The sequence below is a fragment of the Perca flavescens genome, chromosome 12 (assembly GCF_004354835.1).
Source record: "Perca flavescens isolate YP-PL-M2 chromosome 12, PFLA_1.0, whole genome shotgun sequence".
Classification (NCBI taxonomy): domain Eukaryota; kingdom Metazoa; phylum Chordata; class Actinopteri; order Perciformes; family Percidae; genus Perca; species Perca flavescens.
In genome coordinates this window covers 4531565-4558936 of record NC_041342.1, presented here as the reverse complement: position 1 = coordinate 4558936, position 27372 = coordinate 4531565, and the positions used below count along the sequence as shown (strand labels likewise).

Here is a 27372-nt window from a genome sequence, read left to right as displayed (position 1 = left end):
CCTTTTTGTTTCTTCAAATGTTACTATTGTATATCTTGTGTTCTTTTTATTGTAACTTTCCCTGCCTAATGGACTACAGATGGAAATTAGCCCTTGGGCTACAATCTGGCATTTTTTACGTGTACTGTTGTACATGTTCATCAAATGTGCATTGTCCTGAAATAAAAAAAATAAATAAAACATGCACGCACGCACACACACAAATTACAACACAACCTTTTTTTATTTCATTACATCATTTTCAAGGCCAAATCACAAATAAATAAGGAAGGAGATACTTGCAGTAGCTTGGCTTGCAGGGCCATTTAACCACACAAATCAAGGAGGAGACCCCAAAAACTGGTTAGTAACAAAGATTATTAAATATGTTAACAGGAGAATTTACACCTGTACAATACTTTGTAGTTTGAATGAATTTCAATAATTGATTCCCCCCCTCTCAACCTTTTTACAATGCAAGTGAAAACAACAGTTTGCACCATCCCACTGTCTTTGTCTTGTTAGTTCAAACTGATGTAGCAGGACACGGCATTCTGTGCTATCAACAAAATGTGGGGCTCGTTCACATTCTTAAGTCCCCTGAAGACAGCTCATGTGTGTCAGAAGGCAACTAGCTGCCTCTAGCTAGGCAGATGAAAAGCAGCAAAGAGAACTGGTATAAAAAAAACGGAAGGAACGGCTTCCCACCTCATCATGATAGTACTGTCAAATACTTTTAGGTACTAAAATAACCCTTCTGTGTGGAGCTAGTGGACATCTGATAAGAGAAGAAGTAAGAGTACCTGACTATGCCTTTTTTTTTTATTAATGCTAACTGATTTCAGTACAAGCAAAGCAAAATTTGAGGGCAGCTGTGGGAAGAAAGAGACTGAAGCAAGGGTGTCACTCATACTGATGCCATTCAGAGAATATCTCCACCAAACTGAAAACCTAAAGTAATTAATGTATGCTATACATTTGTTTAAACAAATGGCAGTTGACAGAATCAAAGACCCTTTTTTATATATACATTGCACATACAGTGTCATACACAAACCAATTTGAAGATACAGAAATGTTACCTGCACTCTATGAGGTCGGCGAGTTTATGCTGTATACTCTCAATTAAATAAGGAGTGTATCATAAGGAATTTCTTCAGTTGTTCGACTGGAGCGCAATCCTCTCACTTCGTGCTTTGGTACAGTTGCACACTTTTTTCATGCAATTTCTACAATGCTAAATATTCAATTTTCACTTTACAGTCTTATTTAAAAGCACAGCACGTTCAAAACATCTAGACTTCCCTGTCAGTGTCTCTCTACCGTCCTCCTCTTTATTCCTATGCTTGTGTTCCTACACGTTTTCCAATATGAGTAACAGGCCTACACATTCAAACACTATGGAGGGGCTGCTATATGTGCGTTTTTTTTTTTCTTTCTTTCCTACATACTTTAGTTTAAAATGTGTGTATACATATTGCACATTCATTTTGTATTTCATATTCATAAGTAAAATAAAAAAAAAAAGGAAAAAAGAAAAATACAGTAACTAGACCTATGGCAAAAAACATGTACAGTTGCACCAAAATGTAACTGGGAGAGCAACCAATTAAAGGCTAACTAATGTAACAGTTTTTCTCTTTTCTTTTACACAATGGGCTAAGTTCCCTTGGAGACATCCATACGGTGTATTGGTCATGACTTGAGGAATACGTGGCAGATGTGGCTGGGCTACAGAATGTCAATGAACCAACAAAACAACCAATAAGACACAGGTTGGGAGGCATCCAGGGGCTGCTAAGATATGAAAACAATGAAGCTGCGGGCAAAGAGTAGGTGGGTGGGGTGGGTGGGGGAGTCCCAATGGCCAGCTTTTACAATGGATGTCTGACCCTGCTGTAAAGGCATGACTCTGGGACTGAAGACTAAATCGCTTCTACTAGTCAAGTCAGTAAACACACTCAAATGAACAAGCTAAGGGACATAGGCAGAAAAAGGGGTAGGGGAATACAAAAAAAACCTTGTAAACAAAGCTTGTTAAAGTACAATTAGCGTAAACAAAGTAGGCAATAAAAAAAACAGGAGGATAAAGACATCAAAAATGAAATAACTATAGGTAAAAGTAAAAACATCTTGATGCTCAATCTCTCATGGCTTAGCAACACCAATCACGTACGTACAAAATATACTCATCAAATGGGTGGGTTCAAAGCAAACCAAACATGAAGGAAACATCGCGACGCATGAAAAACAAGAGATAATCTCAGTCAAAGACAATAGAGATCCCTGCATAGATTCCAACCTGAATGTTACTGAAAGCCCAGGAGGGAATCCCTCTATCAGGCTCATGCTACCCACATTTCCCTGCCAGGTATCTGCACTACAAGCCCACGACTATGCTGAACTGCTGGAAGGCTCCAGAGAGCGAGAGAAAGGGAAGCAACAGAGACGGCACGTTGACATTGATCCAGATATACGTATAGCCTGACATTTTTGATTCACTTCGAGTCATGCGGGTGCCCGACTTTGTGTGCTGCCTCGGTTGTCATGGCAACTCAAAAGGGCTAAATCCATCAAAAGGGCCAGGTCTTGACAGAGAGCATTAAGCTGGATTAAAGAGTTTCGTCCCCTTGTTTTGATCGAAGCTGGTCGCAGGGAAGCCGAGGAGAAGGTTGCATGAGATGCTGTAATATTTTGTGTGTGTGTGTGTGTGTGTTTGTTTTTACCTGTATCTAAAGTAAAACTCCTCTCCCAAGTGTTCCCGGTAGTGGCTTCTGAGCTCCCTGTGTATGTGTGCAAGTATATCTATGTGTATGTGTTGTTTGGAGTGTGTTTGTTTGTGTTATTTTCCTCCATACATTCTCTCAATGTCTTCCTGGTAGTGTGTTTTGAGCTCCTTGCGTTTCAGTTTGAATGCGTCAGTGACCAACCCAGTCTCTGGTGTCCAGGGCTCGGCGCTCAGACGGATCTTCTTGGGGATCTCAAATCGCTCCATTTTCGCTGGTTGGGGAGAGATCAGAATCACGGTTCAGACTGTGACAGGTCCAGTGTAATACTGGTGCAAGTCTGACACAAGGCGGACACTATCGCACCCAATCTCAACTGCCAAGTCATGACAGAGATAGGCCTGTAAGAATTATTACACAATTGTCTAATCACAACTCTTTTTTTTTTTTTTTTTTTTTTTTTATGATTTCCTCTGTTTAACTGCAGTTACTTACTATGTGTAATTGTCAATTTTATGTTCATTTAAATTTGACGGAAAGAGGCAATTATTTCGGAGAATTAATTGTCCAGTGAAATGAGACAGAGAAGACAGAGAGTACCACCACTTTGGTTTTGTTGAGAAAGCTTTTATCAGACATTTTGTCTGAGTGCATATGCAGAATGATTAGAAACCTAAAAAGATAAAAAGGATTTTTTTTTTCCTACCTGAGAGAGCAGCCTCAGTAATGATGCGGAGGGCCTCTTTCTCAATCTGCGAGTTGTTGCACATTTCCTCCCATGTGCCACTCACATGCAACTGCTCCGCCAGCGCTGTTAGATGCTTGTGGTTAGGCACCACAAAGCTGATCACATACGACTGGTCACTGAAAAATGAGTACAAAAGAGTCCACACGTTTCACCAGTTGTTTCATCATAAGGGAGAGAGAAAGAGAAAAAAATAGAGGCAGAAAATTAGAAAAGACACTGGCTGAAATGTTGCTGTGCTTGGTGAGCCTGCATTTTAAAAAAGGAACTTGAGGGGCGCCCTGAGCCATGTTGTAAGGCTCAGTCCGCAGAGGCCCAGGTTCGAGTCGACCCTTTGCTGCCTGTCGTTCCCAGTCTCTCTACCCCCTTTCTCGTCTTAATCTGTCCTATCAATATGTAAATACTGTTTTTATATAGCGCTTTTCTAGTCATAACGACTACTCAAAGCGATTTAACATAGTACAGGAACCATTCACCATTCACACATTCATATGCTGTGGCCGAGGCTGCCGTACAATGTGCCACCTGCTCATCAGATAAACATTCACACACACATTTACACTCCGATGGCGCAGCATCGGGGGCAACTCGGGGGTTCAGTGTCTTGCCCAAGGACACTTTGACATGGAACTGCAGGGCCAATAAACAGATTTGAGAGGTGCGCACGATTTTACCTGTTAGCATAGGCACAGATGTTGTCTACGAGAGGGCAGTTCTTCAAAACGGCCTCCACTTTTCCTAGAGAGACGTACTCGCCTGCCTGCAATTTCACCAGGTCCTTTTTACGGTCTGTTGGAGGAGAACACCCGTCACAATCCGAATAGATGTAACACTTGTACCGCGCACACGTGCGCTAGTTTGTGGATCTCTTACCGATGATCTTAAGGCATCCGTCAGTGTGGACCTCTCCAATGTCTCCTGTACAGAACCATCTCTGGCCGTGCTCATCCACAAAAAAGTCCTCGCGGTTCCTTGCTTCATTTTTGTAGTAACCCATCGTTACGTTGGGGCCGCCAATCAAAATCTCCCCCCGTGGGTTGGGCTTGTCCGTGCTGTAGTAACAACCTGGAGGAGCCCAAACCTGATTAGAGTCAATCAATGCGTTTGTTGGCTTCAATAAAGTTGGGTTGTTGCCATTTGACTCACCCTCCTCCCAGTCTTTCAGCGTGATCTCTGAACAAACCAATGGAGCGCCAACGCGTCCTGTGCTGTAGTCCCACACTGGGGGAAAAAAAACAGACTCCTGGTAAATGTAGGTAAAGATTACAAATCAGGTTATTTTATATTTTTTATTTGCTCGTCTCACAATTTCCCAAAGCGTGGCAAAAACAACAGCTGTTTCAACATGAAATGCCCTCTCTTACTCTCACTGATGGTGCCAGCTCCACAGGTCTCCGTCAGGCCGTAGCCCTGCCCCACAGGGCAGCACAGGCAGATGTTCATGAAGCGCTGTGTAGCAGCGGAGAGCGGAGCTCCGCCAGACAGCAGCACCCGTATGTTTCCTCCCAAGAGCGCACGCACTCGTTTGAACACCAGCCTGGGGGGGGGAATGCGGAACGAAAACAAAAACGCACAGTATGAAGATGATGAGTGACTCCAACAAAAAAAACTATTGGGGAAGAATTTTTTATTTCCCTTGCGGGATTAGTAAAGTATGTTAAAACCGAAATATATATTTTTTTTTAAATAAAACTGACTCAAAAAGCCATTCAATCTTTTACAAAGTTAATACATCTGCATAGCATCCACCGAAGAATGGCCTGTGCAAACACAATATCATAATCAATATTATGCAATGATTCACACCTTTTTTGTAGAGACTCAGTGTTAACAAGAATTCACACAAGGCTATGATTAGCAATGTAGTAACGGAGGTTCATGTTTGCTCATGTATTACAGGAGAAATCTCAGCTCATGTATACGGGAATAGAAAAGGTGTTTTACCTGTCACAGAGAGGCGTGCTGTAGCCTTTGGAGATCTGCTCCATCTTGTAGTTGTAAGCCAGCACAAACAGCGTCTTTTGGAGTTTGCTCATTTTCTCCACTTTGGTCATCACATTCTTGTAGATTCGGTCCATGATCTCCTACACACGTCAGACGGGATAAATCTCAGTTAATAACACTTTTGACATTTTCAGTCTATACCTTGTGGCTGTTATTTGTTATTGACTTTATTTGAAGGTCTGATAAATAATGTTAGTTACAGGTTATATTAATAATGACATTGGATGTATGAGTTTGTGTAGTGACAAAAAGACTTACTGGTACAGCAGCCATGAGAGTAGGTTTCAGCACACTGGTATCCCCTTTACTGCCCTTCTTTATCTTTGTGGACTGTGAAATGAAAATGAAAGAAAACAATCTGTCAACTCTCAGAGACCTACTGACCACACAGAGCTTTAAAATTGACCATACGCATATTAAATGGAACACAGGATAAGCAGACTGATCTCATTAAGTGGCGTATGTGTATGACACACCAATTTGTATGCCATTATTGGCGTGTTATCAAGATGCATAATCGCTTTGTAGCGTGTTTATCAACGCCGATTGGCCTCCATTGACATGCATTACCTTGCGATTGCGTGTCAATTTACGCCGTAGCGAGTAGTATGAGAGGGCAAAAATCCACGTTGGGAGGTTGGTCGGGGTGGAGGATGGGTCAAACACAGGACTTTGACCCAGGAGACCGGGGATCCTGTCCCGCGTGTCACGTTTCCTTCGTTTCCCGTGTGTCACGTTTCCTAAACTCAACAGTCGCTTTCTTCTTTTCCTAAACCCAACCGTGCCGTTGTTGTCCCGCGTCCCGTCATTGTTTTCCTAAACCCAACCCGTCCGCTGTACACGCGGATAGCTCCAAATGCAACGTCCCGTTCTGGCGTATGTATACAGACGTGGATAGCTCCAAATGTGTACAGATAAGAAAGTGGCGTGTATGTTTACGCAAAGTCATGATATCACATTGGGATAGGAGTTAGGTTAGACTTTTTAGAGGACATTATCAAAAGCTAAGCATTCTTCTAGGATCCAGAGTCCAAATGTTTTGTTAAGGGAGCTACAACATATTTCCATCTCATTTTTTATCTCATATTTTCGTCTCATCTTGCTAGAGATACAGAGGACCTAAGTTTTACTAATATACATGAAAGGTGTGTGTGTGTGCACTTCTACACACTGACCTGGTCGGCTAGAGTCTGAGGGGAGGAGTAGCCGATGCGACAGCCGTGAGAGATGCACACCATTTCAGCGCTGAGCTCTAAAACGTGGGCCAATGGCAGGTAGCCAATATAGGTGTCTGTTTCACTGCCAGCACAGAAAGAACAGCAGGTTAATTTCCACAATAGACACAGAAGAGAACATAGTGAGGCGGTGGTAATTGAGTGTATGAGGAAATATGTGATTAGGTGTTTCAGAAGCAGTACAGAGAGGAGGAAGAGACTGAGATTATTTTGTAGATTTGGAGAGTTGCAGAACACGAAGAAATGGAGGAAGTGAATCGGATATTTGGCATACTTGAGGTTAGGGATTCGCTCAGCCATGCCAGTGATGCCAGCAATGATGTTGCCATGGGAGATCATGACACCCTTGGGGATGCCAGTGGAGCCGCTGGTGTACATGATGACTGCGATGTCCGAGGTCTCTGGCTGTCTGCGGTCTACTGCTACTGCAGAGACACAAGAGCAGAGGCGTGATGCTTAGAGAGGAAATGGATCCCACACACCAACATAAACATTAGTAGTTCAGGGCTTTCCATGCCATTATACATCTTAAGCGACTAATCACCTAAGTGTTTTATGCGCACCGCATAAGCATATGAACTAGGGCTGGGCGATATATCGATATAAAAAATATATCGATATATTTTTGAATGAGATATGGAATTAGACCATATCGCATATATCGATATAGTTCAAATTTGATCCTTGCTCCAAGCAAGCTATTGACTCCTTTTGGATTGGCCTCTTTTATTTTATAGGCTTTTTATTTAAGATATTTTTTTATTTAAATGTGCACCTTATGTAGCTTTTATTTTAAAAAAAAAAGGTACTCCTGTTGTTATACAGTATTTATGTTTACATTTTATGCTGAGCATTTTATCATGAACCAGGTGAAGAAACCTGTTTATTATTCATTTGATTTTGCAACTGTTCACTGAAATAGCCGGTTTCTATGAAACTACTTGTGACATATCATATTTGGCGTTGACTTTGACTGAACATTTGCTCTCACTTTGCGGAAAAAAATATCGGGATATAAATCGTATATCGATATTCAGCCAAAATATATCGGGATATGACTTTTGGTCCATATCGCCCAGCCCTAATATGAACGTAAAAAAACAACATGGAGGGCACCTGGACAAGCTGACACACGGAGCGGGCGTCCATCCGTCCAATAATATAAAAAAGATAAAAGCATCAAATCCTTATACTTACTCTGCCACTCCTATAATCAATTATCTTTTCAGAATGATGGTAATCATGTATGATTTTTTTTTTTTTTTTTAGCCTGATGTTACAGTAATAATGATGATAATTAATCTCAACTCATACATGGTTTAATTATAGAAATAATTCTTTAAATCTTGTTTTCTATGTGATTGGGAAGGAAACTTGGCTAAAATTAATTTAGAAAATATTTCCCATGCATATTGTGTGTTCTATTTGCAATTATATCTAATCTTTTATATAACAAAAATTGTGTTTTCTTGATTAAATACTGTAAAATTATAAAAATGACTCAAGTGATTGTTGCAGTACAAACAATTTCTGTTCCCCCTAATTTTTTCTAAATAGTCGACCAAAGTCATTGTGGGACTGTGTATTTGGCAAATGGTGATTGACCTATTTCTGACTCTGTCATGCACAGCACATTACTCCAATTACACATCAGGGTGTTGGCTTTGTATTAAGCCTCCATCAGTGTACTTCCATTGCCCCCAAAAAATTAGAAAAAAAAACCCTTTTTAATCACAATGCACAAATACTCACAATTGTCAGGCTTGGATCCCATCTCCTTCACAGCGTCCATGTTGTAGACCATGATGCCTCTGGGGATGTCTGGCCAGCTTGTGGGTTTAGGGTCTACTACGATGATGTACTGCAGCCTCGGCACATCACACAGTATGGCCTGGGACATGGAGTTGGATGTAGGAGGGAGGGAGAAGAGCGAGTGAGAGGAAGAAGTAATTATGCAAATAAAACTGAGCTTTTTATCAAGCCCCAATGCACAAACTGTAATTTAGCATAGTGAATTTAAAGTGCACAGCCTTGTTTAAAACAGCTAACATCATGGAGACAGATGACGACAGCAAAGCAGGTACCTTGAGACGGCTCTGTAGCAGTTCTTTGCTTGTGATGATGTGCGTGATGCCAGTCTCGTTTAGGCCGTGCGCGATGGCCGTGGGTCCAAGAGTGACATACAGGGTCACAACTGTCAAATTCAAAGCCAGTGAAGTTGGTCAGTCATCTCAAGTGCTTTACAGTGGGCCCACAATTGTCTGAACCCACACATATTTGTCTTTCTGTCACTCACGTGGGAAATTGTACATAAAGCAGGCTTGTGCTGCCACGATCCACTCTGCTCTGGTCTCACAGAAGATGGCGATATTACACTGAGGTCTCTGGCCGAGCGCTGCCAGACCGCTGCCAAAACACCTCGCTGCCTCGTAGGTTTCCTCGTACGACAGCCAGTTATAGTTCCCTAGAATTACCTACGCACAACATGCTAAATGTTATATGCAATATTCTGGATTATTTCCACATACTACATCAAACATACACATTCAAGGGACCTTACACCCATGGGATCCACATTGATGAAATTAATGTGAGCACTGTATATCTGCATCACAATATAAAAAGGTAATGTGCAATACTGACACTGTTGAATCTAAAAGAGGTCTGATGTTGTTACCAGTTACAACAGCATCCTTCATATGCAGTCAGTCAGCACCATCTACAGGGCTTTTGCAGCCATGCAGGTGTTAATGAGGAGGCTCTCAGCTGTGAGAGAAAGCACCAGTAAAGCTGCTGCTCCTCCACCCACATTCAGGCTGAGCTGTCAGTCTCTCACTCTCTACCACCCACTAACTTTTTTTTTTGTTGGTGATCCACTTTTTATTATTATTTCCTTTTTACCAGACAGAAACACCAACCACAAAAGACGGACAGGACAGGACAAGACGATACCAAAACAAAAATATAAACCCTGTGGCGATCCCTTTCAGTGAGGCAATATCATTCAAGAGTACCACCCACTAACTTGACTGAAGGGCTGTCCTAGATTTCACAAATTCTTAGTTGACTAACACTCGTTTTTATCGAGTAATCCATTAGTTGACATATTTGACAGCTTAGTAAAACTAAGTTTCTCCACAAAGGATTGTGCAAAAGCCCCACTTTAGATCTTGTGTACCAAAGATGTGCTCATAGGTTACTTGGAAGTAAGTCACTCAGCTAGTCTGGCCATCATCTGGGGATTCTTCTCTGTATTTTCTACTGCACAAGAGGCGTGATCAACGAGCATAGTTCAAATGACTCTGTACACAATTGGAGAGTCCTTCAACCAATCAGACCAACGATTCGAGTGACGTAGTTTGCTCCATTCTTTTGGCCACCTAGCTGGTAAATTAGGCTTTTACCAAAGCCGGTCGGTAGTGGGGCAATTGTTCTGTTCCATTTCAGAGAAAACTTGCCTTTGAAATCTTTTAAAACAGCAGCGACAGCGGCATCAACAGGTTGCTGCGCTTCGGTGGACGCCATGTTGAATGTGAACAAAAAGCTGCTTGCCGTCATCTCTATCGTCATTGTGTTAAACCCGCCAATAGCGCGCCACGTGGATAAGCCAGTTTGTGATTGGTCCCCGCAGATTTGTAACGGAAGCAGGATAGATAAAAGGCACAGGTTACCAGCCTGAGCTGCAGGGCGAAATCAAATCGCCGGCAGATCGGGTTGGGTTTACCCAGTCTATCATTCAGCATGAAATACGTATAAAAAATAAGTAATCGACTAAAGAAGAGGGGGCAGCCCTACTTGCAATATATCCAACAGACTGAACATTTTAAAGAATAATGAAGGTGACAGACAATCTACTGCATGTGTGCAAGGGTAACAGGGAAAAGGTCAGTATCTCTCACCTTCTTAAAAACCTTGCCATTCGGCTGGGGCTCATCCTCCTCATTGAGCACCTCCCTGGTGCCCAGACAGTCTCTCTGCGGAAACCGATTCGCAGCGTATTCAAACATTTTGTCCAGGGTGTCCACCCTAGGGTTCAGCCATGCTACCAGCTTGTCTTGGCTGTTGATGGCCCGGTAAGGCCCTGCTGGGTGTCCACTAACTGAGCGTGCCTTGATCCGGCGAGCCCGTTCCAAGTTGGTGCCAGCTCCGGAAAAGAAGTACCAGGGTATGAAGGTGATGACAGAGTAGACCCAGACCACCGAGTGGAAGACCTGCAGCAGCAGGGGGTTCAAATCCTCCTTCAACTTCATCTTTGAGGATGAAGTCAGGGCTGGAGATGAATCACACCAGACAAGCAATGATGAACTGCTGTGGTTCTTTTTGTGCAGCAAGGCAACCAGACCTGCAACAGAGAGGCACAACGTGACATTTTAGAAAGTACTGCTGGAATAAAAGCAGTGTCAGCACATTTGGAAATATCGAGCAGCAGCAAAAACGTGCCCCCGGTAAATAAATCCTAGCTTGTCTGAGGACCATCTCTGCCTATTGTTAGGTTGGCTCTCAGTCAGCACTATCTCACCAGATCCGCTGGCCCTGTTGCACAGATCCCATCATGACGCTACGACACTTAACATTATCAAGATTAAATAATAGTGCATTCTAAAATCATTAGTTAATTAGTTGATAGACTAATGGAATAAACATGAATTGCCTCTCATATATGAAGATTTGCTGCTTGTGTTTCATTTACATGCCAAGAAAACATTGCCTACTCTAATTTTCAGGAATTATACACTTTCTCTATGACTTACTGTACCACTAGTTTAGTTTGCAACTCATACCATGAGGTACAACAGTGTTTGCAAATGCAGTATTATAGCATGTTTTTATACTTGTTACTGCTCTCATTTGTTTGGCTTTAACACAAAAACCTTTGGATCAACTCCAACCGTCACCCAGAGCTCAGCTATTCCTAGTGCGTCCTTTGGGCCAGAGTGTAATTTGCAGTGCAGACCTGTCGCCACGGAGCCTGAGCATGCTAGGACTAGCAGCAGTGATTCATACTGCATCTTAGAATGAGCCATCTAGGGGTCACGAGGGAGGTTAGCGCAACCTGGCCAGCTAATATAACAGTACTGAGAAAAATCTAACACTGACCGATGAGGTGGGCTGCTCCTGGCCAAATGCAAACACAAGCTTCAAGAAACAACCACATGTAATCTCTACATGTTTAGCGGCACATTCAAGAACATTTAAGGATACTGTTATTTGGACAAATATTCTTCCTCCTAAAATGCTACACTTAGAGATGTGTGTGCAGACAGACAGGTAACTCTAGTTATTGTTAGTCCTTAATGTCCAACTAGGCTAACTGGTCACCTACACTGCACCACAATCTTGTACACAGGGATGTTAAGAATAAAAAAAAATTAAAAAAACACATTTCTGCCCATAGCTATTATGAAACTGTTGTGCTGCGAGGTAAAAGAAGCCAATTGGATTTGTCTCTGTAGGCCTATGTTATTAAGGTTTTATTAGAATGTAAATAGCAACTGCCTTTACTATCAACTGCCTGTCTATACACATTGCATAAACCGTATCAAACCGTTCAGGTAAAGGTTGAACATGTCTCACCTGTTTTGCAACAACTCCCATACCACAACCAACTGACAACTCTACATTTGGGCAGAGCAAAGACACAAAGAAGTCACAGGAACTTTCAGGATGAAAGCTTACTCCGTTTCTGTTTAACACTTGTAAAAAAAATAAAAATAATAAATAAATTTAAAAAAAGTTCAGTCATTATGTACTTTGAATAAAGTAGACACACCTGCTCCTGATAACTATTCCAACAACAAAGCGACGTATGATTATAAAAAGATGAGAAACTAATTAGGGGTGGGGGGAAAAAAATCGATACAGCATAGTATTGCAATATTTTCCGTGGCAATACTGTATCAATCAACATAGACGCCAAGTATCGATCTTTTATTATATATGTGTTGGTCAGTTTGTCTGTTGACAATCCCATTTTGCAGCAATAAAATTGTAGTGAGATGAACAAACAGAGAAATGTATCTTTTTAGATAAAACAGATGTTGACAAAGTTTAGGTTGGAAAAAAGGTAATAATTTGCAATATATCGCAGAATATTGCAATATCTTTAAAATTGCAATAATATTGTATTGTGACATAAGTATTGTGATTATATCGTATCGTGAGGCCTCTGGTGATTCCCACCCTTAAAACTAATAAGCATGTAACACACTTTTTTTAATAACCAACCACGTATGATGTACAGTCAAGACTTCATGATGAAAATAGCACCTTAGTTGTAATGCTGCCGCAAAGCTGACAGTAGGCCTGCATGCATATTGTGATTAAAAACAGTATTAAACATATACACACACACACATAAACAGATGATGCATAAAGGATATATTAAGGTTTGGTATGTAAAACACTCAGTGTTCAACAATGGAGAAGACTGAGCTTCCCGCCAACATACTTAACACTAGAGATAACACCACAGATTAGTGTTTCTGTATGGCAGTATTCCAGTAGTACATTCTTCAGCCCATCAACCTAAAATTACTTTTATCTAGCTATTATTTTTATACTAAATCTGTTTTATCCACAGTGCCATTATCTGAGTCAGTGGGCATCACAGGACAACAGGATTATGCCACATTACAAACCTTACCCTCTAGATTTGAATCTGGTGATCATCACGCAGTTTCTCCATCTTATCTTTTGGGCTAACGTTGCATTGTTGAATCAGATAATGCGTCGCCTTTTAATCTACCATAGGTGTATTCTTCTTTAACTTTGGACTTTTTTTTAACGGTTATCATATTGCATCTGTGTTGTTCCTATGTGAAGCACTAGATAACAGTGTGGTATAGACAATGTTTTGATTTGTGTTTCCATCTTAGATATTTGCTATCAAGATAACACATTGTTGTTATGATAACACATTGTGTCACACACACACACACGATCTAGCTAGCTAGATCGTGTGTGTGTGTGTGTGTGTGTGTGTGTGTGTGTGTGTTTGTGACGCTATCAATGCCTAACCGGGCAAGGAGATAGTTTTCATTTTAAATCAGCTAACAACAGGACATATTTTCACTGCGCAGTGACCATCTTTGAAGCTAACGTTATAGGCTAACCGCATCAAGATTAGCAGCTAGAGGACAGCTCAAAGACGCGCTAGTGGCTAGCAAAGCGGGGTAGCTATAGCTAGCATTTAGCGCTTCAGCTAACCACTGTAACGTTACCTGTTGTTGGCCCGCTGCTGCTGCTAATGTTGTAAAATCAGTCTGTTTATCAAAATTCGGTAACTAATATAAAGGAGGCACATGCCTCGTATTGTACACAGATGTATGGCACATTAAATGCGATGTGCCGCGCTGTTGAGCAAACCGGTCGCTAACAATCAGTCCATCTCATCAACATCTGCAAAGCGTTCACACAGCAACACATTCTCACCTCTTTTCTCAACCGCTACGCCTGAGTCGCTGGGGGGGTTGGATTAAGTCTCTTTATCCTTGTAACCAAAGCTCTGACATTATATTTATTTAATCTATTAACAGGGTGTATTTGGTTATAAATTACGACTGCTAGTCTGTTACAAAACGTATATAAAATGTGGTCAAATTGTAAATCTCAACATCACCGGGCCAGTGCTGCCAGCCCGGAAGCTACTCAATGACGTCAGGAATTTCTCTGTCAGCGATTGGAGCACTGGAGGTGGCGCGTGCTTTGGGGGAAAGGGGACGTCAGTGAGGTTACTAGCGTTCACAACATGGTTCATAGCCACTACTGTCTGGATCATGGATATGCTGCTGCATAGACATAATATATTATGTCTATGTGCCGCCATAATTAAAGTAATCATTTCTCGATGAATTTTTCACCGATTTTCAAGCGGTCTGCTTTGTTACAAATTGCTAGACATTGTCTTTATGATACTTGGTTAAATTAAAAATGCGAGTTTTCATACCAAAACACCCTGTCTTGTGTAGATGGGTTTCTGATTCCTAATTAATACATATTTGAATGTGGAAAGCACTTTAGTTTAATGCAAACATGTTTATTTCTGCTGAGAATTTAGGATTTTTTTTTTTAACACAACTGTCTGGACCATCAAATGGTAATGACCCGGGCTGGACACTGGTTGCCAGTTAATTTGGTCGACCACTATTTGACCTGCCATCGTGACCAGGTGTGAACATTGGCTAAGTATTAAATATGTTTTACTAGAGCGAGAAAAAGAGTATACAAGACAAAGACCTATGGAGAGAACTCACTGAAAGTAATGTAAACCAATTATGTGTATCTGTCTGTCTACAAACTCTGTGAACAGTCACCAGCAGATCCTCCTACACAGTTCTCCTGTACAAAATGAAAGTGTTAAAACCAAAACCGCAGAAACTCTATTTCCTCTATTTGTGGACGAGTCTAGCCTAGCAACTACTACTGTAGATGTAGTCGACTACATCTACACTACTATACTAAGTTTTCATTTTTAAGCAGCGTTTTGAGACAAAAATGTAGCAGAATATCACATGACCATTCGCATACACTGGGCATGTGCATGCAGGTGTAAACAGGAAGCAAATTGTCTGAAGTTCCGCTGGTTGAAAACCAAGGGGGTAAGCTTCGCTTCAGAACTCGAACCTCCGATGGCGCCATTTTGTTGCTACAAAGGTATCACCTCCCGTTAGCATTCCACTGACCGCCATTTTTTTTTTTACGTCACTTGACTGTGAATAACTTTACATCTGAAGCGTTTGAAGATTCTATTTGTCCGTTGTTTAATTCTAGCCTGTGCTTATATTATCTCCTTACATATACCTACACTCTCCGTCTCTGTAAGATTGGGAATGATTGAGATTTCTCTTGGCACAGCTACCAGAAGACTTACAACTTTTAGACACGTTGTTCACGTCACATCTACGTTGTCTCTGTCAGTTGGAGGCTGCGCAGTAAAGGAAGAGATCACCGGAAAAGTGCTTCTAATAGCCTTCACTGGTCTCCGTCCAGAGCAACGGGGTCTATTGGTCCATTATATATATGTCAATGTTGAAAACCAAGGGGGAAAGCTTCACGTCAGAACTTGAACCTCCTATGGCGCCATTTTGATGCTACAAAGCGATCACCTCCCGTTAGCATCCCATTGACTGCCATTAATTTTGACGTCACTTTGACAGCGAATAACTTTACATCTGAAGCGTGTAAAAACTCCATTTGTCCATTGTTTAGTTCTAAAGAAACACGACAATGTATAAAAGGCTCCATTACCTTGTATCTCACGTTATAGCTCTGTAGCAGACGATTTTATAAAAATAGGCTAACGATTGTGTCATAACCAAGCGACTTACTGTCGCATAGTAGAGGAATTACCGTATAGTACAGGAGAAGCTCGCAGGCAGTTTCGACTTACGTTAGCTGTTTAGGTTTAATTACTGATGTTAACTAGCATTTTAGTTAGCAATAATTAGCCTGTGCCCATGTTATCTCCTTACATATACTCTCCGTCTCTGTAAGATTGGGAATGATTGAGATTTCTCTTGGCACAGCTACCAGAAGACTTACAACTCTCAGACAGGTGGCTCACGTCACATTTACCTTGTCTCTCTTAGTTGGAGGCTGCGCAGTAACGCTCAGCGCTCACCAGAAAAGTGCTTCTAATATCCTTCACTGGTCTCCGTCCAGAGCAACGAGCTCTGTTGGTCCATTTTATATATGTCAATGGTTGAAAATCGTGGATGTATAAGTTGAAAATATTTTGGAGAAAGAACAACAATGGCAAAAGGTAAGACAAGGAATTGACTGCTTGGACCGACAACACAACGACAATAATATAGTAATAATTAACAGTAATATATCAATATTAATAAAACTGCATATTACAGTACAATACCATCAAATTACAAAATACCATAAAAATACAGTAAAATACTGTTTTGTACTTTTACATTATTGTTTATATATACTGTAAATTGCATTACAGTACAGCTACAGTAGTTTGCTGTAAAATCGATTTACAGTAACTTGCTGGCAACCGTGCTGCCTGTAATTTACTGTAAATATACAAGGAAATCGTTTAGAGTGTAGATGTACAGTATATCCTGCAGACCTGAGAAGTAAAACCACACAGGTGCAATGGTCCTTGAAAGTAGCTTGACTTATATTTTTATAATTGGTATACCATTCATAAAATATAACTGGCCACAAGAATTTGAAGAAAGGTGAGCCCAGTAGTTGGCTTCCTTTCTTAAACTAAAGACAAACGACTAAAAAACTAAACAAAAGAAAAAATGCATTTCTCCAGTACAATTTGTTCAAATAGTTAACCTATAAATATAGTAGCTGTGTTTCAAATAAGCTATATAGGTTTATAGACTCACTTATTTTGTGTTAATGAATGTAGTTTTTTTTATAACACATTTAAATACTTTAAGTGAACTTTTAGCAGCTGGTGAAGCTATGTATTTCCCTCATCTTCATTCAGTACCTAACACCATAGCTTTTAGCATTTGCAATAACCTTTGCACCAATAAGAACTGAAGAGACATAGAGATGCTTTATTATGCTTTACCATAATTAAACGTTATAAAAACAGTTATAGGAAGTATCTCTAATCCTTAGCAAGAAGAACGGATTTAGGGGATGTAAGAGTTGCCTGCACTGCTGTTACATTTTTCTGATGAAGTTTGGAGTTACAATGCGGTAAAAGTTTGTCTTTCTCCCAGCTGTCTGTCTCACCACTATTTTTGGCCTTGGCTCGTAGCTCTTTGTACTTCTCCCACAGCTTGTCCCTTATGGCCTTGTTTTTTTTTTTTTTCAGGCCAGTTCCGTCCTCTCATTTGTTTGCGTCAGTATAGCATGACAGGGGGAGAGAGCGATTCAGATGAGGAAGATTGGTGTGGAGTAGATAGATCTAGGAGCTGGAAGTGAGGAAGCTTTGGGGGTGGGGGGGGAGGGTGGTAATCCTCAAACCATCTCAACCACTACCCATAAAGCTATTAAGATTTGATTTTTTAATACACAGATTGATAGAAAACAGTTTCTTTCTCTACACAGCAATCATCTGACAGGCACCATCCCTGATAGAGCCATCTGTAACAATGTATTGATTAGTCATACTGTTACTTGTGAAAATCAATATTGCCTGGTCCCATGACTGTAACTGCTGGTCATTTGAAAAAAAAGAAGACTGCATTAAGTTTGCTGATTTACTTACCAACGCAAAAAGAAGCAACCAAAAATAGCTGATGACTGTTGTTAAAACTACTGTACCCTTCATTACTCACCCAATACATTTGATCAAGACACTGAACCCCAAAATATATTTTGGGTCACCGCACTTCGTTTTGTTTTGTTTTGTTTTAAAATGTATATGGGTGTATGTATGTAAAAACAAATTCTATTGCCTTTATTCCTTTTTTGTGCCTATAACTTTACTTGAACTAGTTAATTTTACTGAGAAGAGTGACAACAGGAGGCAGCATTAAAACATAACAGACAAAATAGATTTTATAGGGCTGTAACTAACAATTATATTGTTGATTCATCTGTTGATTACTTTCTCAATTAATCGATTAGTTGTTTGATCTATAAAATGTCAGAAAATGGTGAAAAAATGTCGATCAGTGTTTTCCAAAGCCCAAGATGACGTCCTCAAATGTCTTGTTTTGTTCACAACTCAAAGATATTCAGCTTACGGCCATGGAGGAGTAAAACAACTAGAAAATGTTCACATTTAAAAAGTTGGAATCCGAGAATCAAAGTAGTTGGCGATTAATTAAATAGTTGACAAGAAATCAATTAATCTTTGCAGCTCTAGGTTTTTTAATGTAGAATTCATCATTTTATAACAGTAGGCATGTGGTTCATCACTATCCTTTGCTGCATTCTCACTTTTATACACTAGAGGGAGTCGCTGCACATTTCTTTCATGAGGGCTTTGCACTGCATTATTTCATAATCTCATTTCTTTCAACTTGACAGAGAGAAGATCCAACAGTTCAAGACAAAGGAAAGTCTACTTTGAGCGATAAAGTGAAATGGCTAGGCAAGACATGTCTGACTCTTTGACCCTGGACATTGACCTCTTCTCCCTGGTCTCTGGAGTGTTTGCATGCTCGTTAGGCCATATGTCTGTGCCGACATATTCTGACATGCACACTAACACACAAGTTCATGCCTTCTCCTTTTCATTAACACACGCTATTCACACAAGCATGTGATCACATGAGGAGTGCGTACAGAGTGGTGATAATCGCTCTCCTCAGGCTATTTCTGAGGTCATCTTGATGGGACACAAGCCATCAAAGGGCAGATGTTATGGAACACTTTCATCTCGTCTGTGAAATTTGTGTGTCCAATATGATAATGACAGGAGGACACACTTTGCACACACTTAAAGGCCAGACACAGGAAGACAGGAAATGTATCCTGGAACTGTCCATCTCTGGGTGACTCCGTCTTTCTTGACAGCATGCACAGTGGCTAATGGCTGTTCCCTTAGGATCCACCTATGACAATCACTGGCCAGTGTCATATGCCTTGTTAGGGTTTTTACTTATGTTTCATTTAAGTTCTCGCTGCTCTAGAGACTTCCACACTGAAAGTACCAAAATTATGAAACGGAATATCTATGCTTTTGCAAGAAGTGTACAAGACGTCACTGTTTCTCTGCACATTCCAATCTTTTAAAGTAAAACAACTAAACTAATAACTTTTGAGCCCCTGGCTGATTATGAAGCCCTTTGACATCCAGTTGGACTTATAGGGAAAAGGGGGGAGGTGTTGTTTGGGGATTAGGGAACAAAAGGATCCTTCTCTGTCATCAAAGAGGATCTGCTCCCAACTCATCCCCTGCTCTGTGGCGACAGCTTTTTATTTTTTGCGAGAGGGAGTGACGGCTGGAGGGATGACAGAGGGGGGGCTATAGCGGGAAAGGTTGATGGTAGGGGATGCAGATTTCAAAGTAATCCTTAACTTTAAGCCCTGCAGTCTCTGTGAAATGAAGCCCAATGCCCTAGACACAGTGTTGCCTACAGCTCCCAGTGGAAGCCTGCCACCTCTCCTTTTTTCTCAAGCTTTTGTCACGGTGGCATTTAAGTGGCATTACTCACCGACTGGATGACCAAGAGAAGGAGTCCCTTTGAGAAACCTGAAAGAGATGGATTTTAACTCCTGAGACCAGTGTCACTACTTAAAACAACACTAAGTGGAGATGAATACCCACTGTGTTTTTGTGATTTAGCTAAACTAAACAGAGACGTCTACTTGAATCATAACTGATCTAATAACCCAAACCTAATGAATTGACAGAAGGGTTAGTCATATTATAATTTTCCTAAACATAGGAAGTGATGGATGAGAAGAGAATGTCTTTGGGGCCTAATTCATACAAAACAAACACACAGAAATTATATTAATTATTCTTTTATTGAACACTTCCCTGTAACCTGAGACCTTTGAGAGTGATCTGGCCGTGAACCAAGTCGGTAGAAGAGTTTATATGTTCTTGCAGTTTGACCAGAGGTGGAATGTAACTAAGTACATTTACTCAAGTACTGTAAATAAATTCAAATTTGACATACTTTACTTGAGTCTTTTCCTTTCAGGTCACTTTCAACTTCTACTCCACTACATTCAGAGGGAAGTATTTTACTTTTTACTCCACTATATTCATCTGACAGCTTTAGTTACTTTACAAATAAGATTTTTGCACACAAAACACATGTAATTTATAAAATACGATGGTCTATTATGAATTAAACTACCCAACAATATACAGGCCTGCAAGTCCAGCTGAAATGATTAGCCGATTAAACACTTAGTTGATTGACAGAACTGTTTGGATTGTTTCCAGTTTCTAAAATGTGATGGTTTGTCTGCATTGAGTACTTTTACTTTTAATACTTTAAGTACATTTTCCTGATGATACTTACATACTTTTACTTATGTAACATTTTCAGTGTGGGAGTTACACTTCTAACAGATTATCTTTTACAGTGTGGTAGTGGAACTTTTACTTAAGTAAAGGATCTGAATACTTTTTCCACCACTGCGTATGACTTGACAAACTTAAGCAGGAGGTCATCTGCACTTCCTTTGTCTCACCACTTTACCACACTACTTATTTTGGCCCCCTACCCCAGAGTTATTTCTCTCATCTTGTGAAGGCTCATGTCCCCTCAGGGTCATTGGCCTGGGATCCCCTGCTGACCCGGTCCACCACGGGGAGTCAGTGTAATGACACAGAGGGGGCTATGGGGTAAGCAGGTTCTGTCATTAGAACAATATCATGTTGTTAGTGTAATGGTGGGGCCACAAGAAGATTACAATAAATCAATCACATACCATCAGCTTGACACATACACATACAGTACACATATACTCCTGCTTGCACAGTAGCTTCCAAGCCCCTTATAAAGCCTGTCTTGAAATAATTTTAGTGCAGGAAACAAGTGTAGGGGGAGAGAAGGGAGGAGTGCTACTATTGTAACGAGCAATCTTGCTATTATTCAAGTGTCGGCTAATGTTTCCATTAGCAAGACAAGTCAAAGTGCTCTCTTAATGATTTTGAGCCTTCAGTGTAAGCATTGTGTGACAACCCTGTGTGTGTGTGTGTGTGTGTGTGTGTGTGTGTGTGTGTGTGTGTGTGTGTGTGTGTGTTGTGTGTGTGTGCTGTTCAGCCCATGGCCCATTTGCCACATCAGATCGTGCAGCACTACAACTCCCTCAATTATGAAACCGACATCCTCAGGTCCATCTGTGGGCTCTGCTCCATCGTGTCGCATAACGTAGGTTCCCAAGACCTCTTCTTCTCCTTGCACCAGGATCAATATCCTAAAAATGGGAGAAATCATAGCATTCCCTAAAATCTGTTAAAAAATGTGTATGTATATATATATATATATATATATATATATATATATATATATATATATATATATATATATATATATATATATATATATATATATGTATATATATATATATATATATATATATATATATATATATATATATATATATATATATATATATATATATGTATGTGTGTGTGTACAGTATCTCACAAAAGTGAGTACACTCCTAACATTTTAGTAAATATTTCATTATATCTTTTAATGGGAATCTACCCCATGCCAATTTCTAGGTATGGTGAAGGGTATGTGATGAAGTGGGGCTATTTTAATTCCAAAGGCCAAGGGAACTTTATCAGGATGAATAGTATCCTGCATCCATGAAATAACTGGTCTTTAAAAATAAAAATCTGCCTGCCTCTATGGGAATTTAACATGGGGGTGTACTGACTTTTGTTGCCAGCTGTTTAGACATTAATGGCTGTATGTTGAGTTATTTTGAGGGGACAGCACATTTACACTGTTATACAAGCTGTACACTTAATACTAAGCAAAGTGTCACTTCTTCAGTGTTGTCCCATTAAAAGATATAATGAAATATTTACTAAAACGTGAGGGGTGTACTCACTTTTGTGAGATACTGTATATGTATGTGTGTGTGTATATATATATATATATATATATATATATATATATATATATATAATGGCTTATAATAGCAGCTAGTATAAATAGATTTTGTTACTATATAGGTCTGTATGACGCAAGAACACTTAATTATACTTTACTTAAGTATATCTCCATTAAATGATTAAGTATAAGCCACTTAGATTGTTCTGTGTACTTGTCAGTATAAATCAAGTAAACTTAAGTATAATTCTGTTGTCCGTCTTTACATTAAAAGTAAACTGAAAGCCTACTCTCTTAGTTTAGAAGAAGTATACTAATAGCACACCTGAATACACTTATTTTTCGTCTAATTGGATTACAGAAACATCTTCATTTCACTACAATTTGCATTTACTTGTATGACCAAGAGTTTACTGTAGAATATTTCTGGATTAGAATATTCTCTAATGGGAGTAAAACGTTGTAAAGTGGGAACAATTCTCTTTCGGCGTTTCCCGGTAGAATCAGTCCCGTCAGCTGTCGTGGATCCATCCGGTTTTGCGATCACAGACTTGTAGCGTAAACCGTCCCAGGGCACAGCCCGTGAACAGGGACATGCCGACTAACAGGCTTCATCCCGATCATATTACCATAACTAAACCCAGTTTATCGCAACATCCAGACGAGACTTGTTCAAATGGATTTCGCAATCGGGTCTGTGTCACCTAGTTGATTTGTCACAAGTGTGGGTCGTATGTTTAAGGTTTATTTAATAGCCGTATAATTAGAATTTAGCGCCTGCGGCGACATTGAGGAGCACCGTGGTTTTTGTTTTTTGTCCCTTTGCCTTTTCAGCACCACGGGCAGTGGACAGCGCCGAGCAGTGCGATCAGCAGTGACACAGCTAAATCCCATTGTAGATATCAGTCTAATGTTTGACGTGCTGTCCTTCTGGGATTCGTGCTTAACTTTTAAAGATGCAGGCCAGGTAGTTGCAAATGATGACGAAAAGACGTCATCTATCACACACTTTAAAAGTCCCTTTACTTCCAATAGCTCAATAACCACTCTAATATGTATGATTGGTTACAGGGTGATTCTACATCTACAAAGACGACCTGACCAGCACACACAGACGTATTTAAGTGTAGGGCCGCAACTAACGATTATTTCCATTATCAGTTAATCTGTTGATTAATTTCTCGATTAATCGATTAGTTGTTTAGTCTATATAATGACGTTCAGTGTTTCCCAAAGCCCAAGATGACCCCTTAAAATGTCTTGTTTTGAGCATACTATCACATTACATCGACATATGGCTTTTTAGGCCATAATAATGTAGGCCTTCTTTGAAACATTTAAGTGAAAGCAGAAAAAGAGGGGATCAAGTCGTAGTCAAGTATTGCGACACCTTTACCTTGTCAGATATCCTCTCCCCTTGAGTGACTCAGAATGAAAACCTGAAACTATGTGCACAGCCTAATTGTGGATTTCTACTTGATGAAAAACAAACCTGCTGGGATAGCATCACTTTGTCACACATGATAGCACAAATAGAGAACTTCATGAAGGGATGTCATCATTTAAACAATTTCACTATGCCAGTTTAGATAAATATCCCTGTGGAAAGAGGTTGGTGGGTTTGGTTTTCATGGTATCAGTGCAGTGCAGTATGAGCTGTAGGATGTGTCCCCGTAAACATGTGCCCTCTTGTGGCTGAGTTTATGCTTGCATTTTTGTACAGTGACAGTAGGGTTGGGTAGTAGCATATTGTGTCTAACTGGATAACAGTCACATACAATTACATGCATTTACTTACATTTTAACAGTGTAGTTACTATAATGAGTTATTAATACAGCTTTTAATTCAGATTAAAATATGTTTGAATGTGGCTGGGTTGGCTCAGTTGGTAGAGCAGGGGCACATATGGAGGTGTATACCTCGACACAGAAAGTTCAGTGTTCAACTCCGACCTGAGACGATTTCCTGCATTTCATCCCCCTCACTCTCTCCTTTCATATCTAGCTGTTCTTTCCATTAAAGGCTGAAATGCCCCAAAAAAAATCTTTAAAAAAAAACAAAAATGGTTTTGAAGGTATATATTAGGCCTCCTTTTAAAAGCCTGTTGGTAAGGTAAAAACAGAATCGGTGATATAAAGGACATAGTAATTGTCATATTTATCATGGATTTAATGATGATTAGAAATCTGTACATTTCATCAGAAAAATAATTCACAAGTAGGCTAATCACATGCATGTTGATTGAAATCTTTTCAAATTAGGTCAAATTGTTTTTTATGCACTAGATGTTTCTTGCTATGAAAATAGTTCAATCTGTCAATATATTAAACATGTTTTGTTATGTGTTTTATGCTATGTTTTCTAATTTATATATATATTTAAAAAAAACTTAAGGACATAAAAAGTGTGATCCATGTACATCAGCAAAGGACTGGATGTGTCATATTTTGTGATTTCAAAGCAAAAACATTTCTGCATAATGCTATTTCACAGCTATTGCCTGATCACCTATGATACAGTCATGCAGTGTTTTTCACAAACATACTCTTTCCATAATACTCTACTGGATATGTCTCATCTAAAATATTTCATTGCTTTTTATCAGAATGCATCTAGCACACACACAATTCACACACACATACACACACACACACACACACACACACACACACACACACACACACACACACACACACATAATCTCACTATTTCCAATCCTTATTTACCAACTTATTTAACTATCAATTAAAGTAACCCTAAATGCCCAGAGGCTGTATGGTTAACAAATGCTCTTTGTTATGATAACTGCACTCAGTTTGAGTTCCAACAAAAGTGTTGTGGGTCATATGCATTTGATAAGATAATGATAAAAGAAATATATAATATATAATATAATATATATATATATATATATATATATATATATATATATATATTTTACGCTACGGTTTACGCTACAAGTCTGTGATCGCAAAACCGGATGGATCCACGACAGCTGACGGGACTGATTCTACCGGGAAACGCCGAAAGAGAATTGTTCCCACTTTACAACGTTTTACTCCCATTAGAGAATATTCTAATCCAGAAATATTCTACAGTAAACTCTTGGTCATACAAGTAAATGCAAATTGTAGTGAAATGAAGATGTTTCTGTAATCCAATTAGACGAAAAATAAGTGTATTCAGGTGTGCTATTAGTATACTTCTTCTAAACTAAGAGAGTAGGCTTTCAGTTTACTTTTAATGTAAAGACGGACAACAGAATTATACTTAAGTTTACTTGATTTATACTGACAAGTACACAGAACAATCTAAGTGGCTTATACTTAATCATTTAATGGAGATATACTTAAGTAAAGTATAATTAAGTGTTCTTGCGTCATACAGACCTATATAGTAACAAAATCTATTTATACTAGCTGCTATTATAAGCCATTATATATATATATATATATATATATATATATATATATATATATATATATATATATATATATATATATATATATATATATTATAGAGAACTTTTCTTTACTCAAAAATATTTTACACAAGTTAAAAAAAGATCATATAAAACAACACAACAGTATTGACACATCAAAGGCAGTTCTGAAGCGGTAAGTTTTGATTAGTGAATGGAACATGGGCATATTGGCGCAGTCTCAGGTGTGTTTGAGAAGAGAGTTCCAGAGGGAGGGGACAGCTATGGTGAAGGCTCCGTCGCCCCCAGGTCGGGTGCTTGGTCCTGGGTGGTGGAGACAGGAGCTTGGCATCAGAGCAGCGGAGGCTGTGGGAAGGAGTGTGGTGGTGGAGCAGGTCGGTGAGGTAGGAGGGGGGCCTGGTTATGGAGGGCTGTGCGAGGGAGCAGAAGGACTTTGAATTGGATCCGATGTGGGACAGAGAGTCAGAGGAGGTTTTGAAGGACAGCGGTGATGTGATCACAGGAACGGGAATGGGCGAGCAGACGAGCAGAAGAGTTCTAGATGTACTGGAGTTTATCAAACACATCAGAAAAACAGTGTCTCTTTTTGGAAGTACCTTGTAACGGTAACATCCCAAGGCTTCTAACCACAGAGTTGATTTCCTTGTTCTAAAGATGCAAAGATTTCTGAGATGCTTATCTAAATGTCAGGCTGGCCATTCTTCTAATCTGTTTCTCCTATTTCACACAATGTCTGCTTTGTAGTCTTTGTGATGCAAAGCTCTTTTAAATTGTCAGTGAACGGCTGCAGGCTAATAAAGACAAAACATCAAACATAACTAATGACATATATCACAAACTAAAACTAGATGCAGTGCAATTATTTTTGAAGGGCATTTTAACCACACGTCCTGGTCACCTCAGTCCAGTTTTAGCATAAAACACATTGTGTTGCATTAAGATTTAAAACATGAAGAAATGCAGAAATCATCTCGTATGGCATAAACACAACAATCATAAATAAAGAACTTGTTTGATGAATGCTTTATTTCAATGAATACAGTGTAAAACTGCAGATTTATTTAGGAACTGTGTCTGCATAACATGGCTAAGAAATAGTATAGTGCACTATTTTCAAAATGTGTGTTTAGAATATTGCAAAAAAGGAATTGGCAGAAGCAATCGTACTCTCTGTCAAAGCCTCGACTATAATCAGACCTCTGTGGGCGACTGCAGTATAGAAAGAGACATTATGGCACATTGTTCAAAATTTCCTCACAGCAGTGGCACGATTCTCTGAAGACCAATAAAGGTTAAGCACATGCTGTTTTACAGCTAACTGTTATTTTAACGTACTGAAACCTCTATAAAAACCCAATGAATAATGCAAATTAGGGTTATCAACTTAAGGTATCTGTCATTCAGCTTGTCACAGTAAGCTAGAGTGGTACATTTCCTGCTACAGTTACTGTGTGTCTTTTACAGTCAGGAATGCATGACTGACTATTTTAAATGTGAGAATGAATTGAAGCTTCTTAGTTCAGCAGTTTACTCATGGACCGATAATCACTGTGATGACCTGATTGAATACAAACGTCTGTCTGTATTTGATCTGATGGCAGTGCTAATCATGAATGCTGAGCAGTATTCTAAGTCACTCTGGAGAGAATGGAGATGTTTTCAGTGTTCTACATAGGCTGACGCAGTGTAGGACCTTATCACTATAGGGCCACAGCCAAGATCAAAACTGCCTATGGGTTATTAGGCTATCAGACTAACTTAGTCTTTGGTGGACGCAGA

General features: G+C 39.7%; 1 protein-coding gene across 1 annotated transcript; it reads right to left on the bottom strand.

The window, feature by feature from the left end:
- Nucleotides 1-204: 204 nt before the first annotated feature.
- Nucleotides 205-14377, bottom strand: acsl3b (acyl-CoA synthetase long chain family member 3b). The gene is made up of 15 exons (XM_028593636.1): nt 14121-14377; nt 10589-11031; nt 8986-9163; nt 8774-8883; nt 8442-8580; nt 6964-7114; nt 6630-6753; nt 5713-5784; nt 5395-5534; nt 4815-4987; nt 4597-4671; nt 4324-4515; nt 4125-4239; nt 3412-3569; nt 205-2979 (listed from the first exon to the last, which is right to left on the bottom strand). Exons 2-15 carry the CDS (start codon nt 10937-10939, stop codon nt 2822-2824), a joined length of 2136 nt encoding a protein of 711 aa, XP_028449437.1. The 5' UTR covers nt 10940-11031; nt 14121-14377; the 3' UTR covers nt 205-2821.
- Between the last annotated feature and the right edge of the window lie 12995 nt (nt 14378-27372).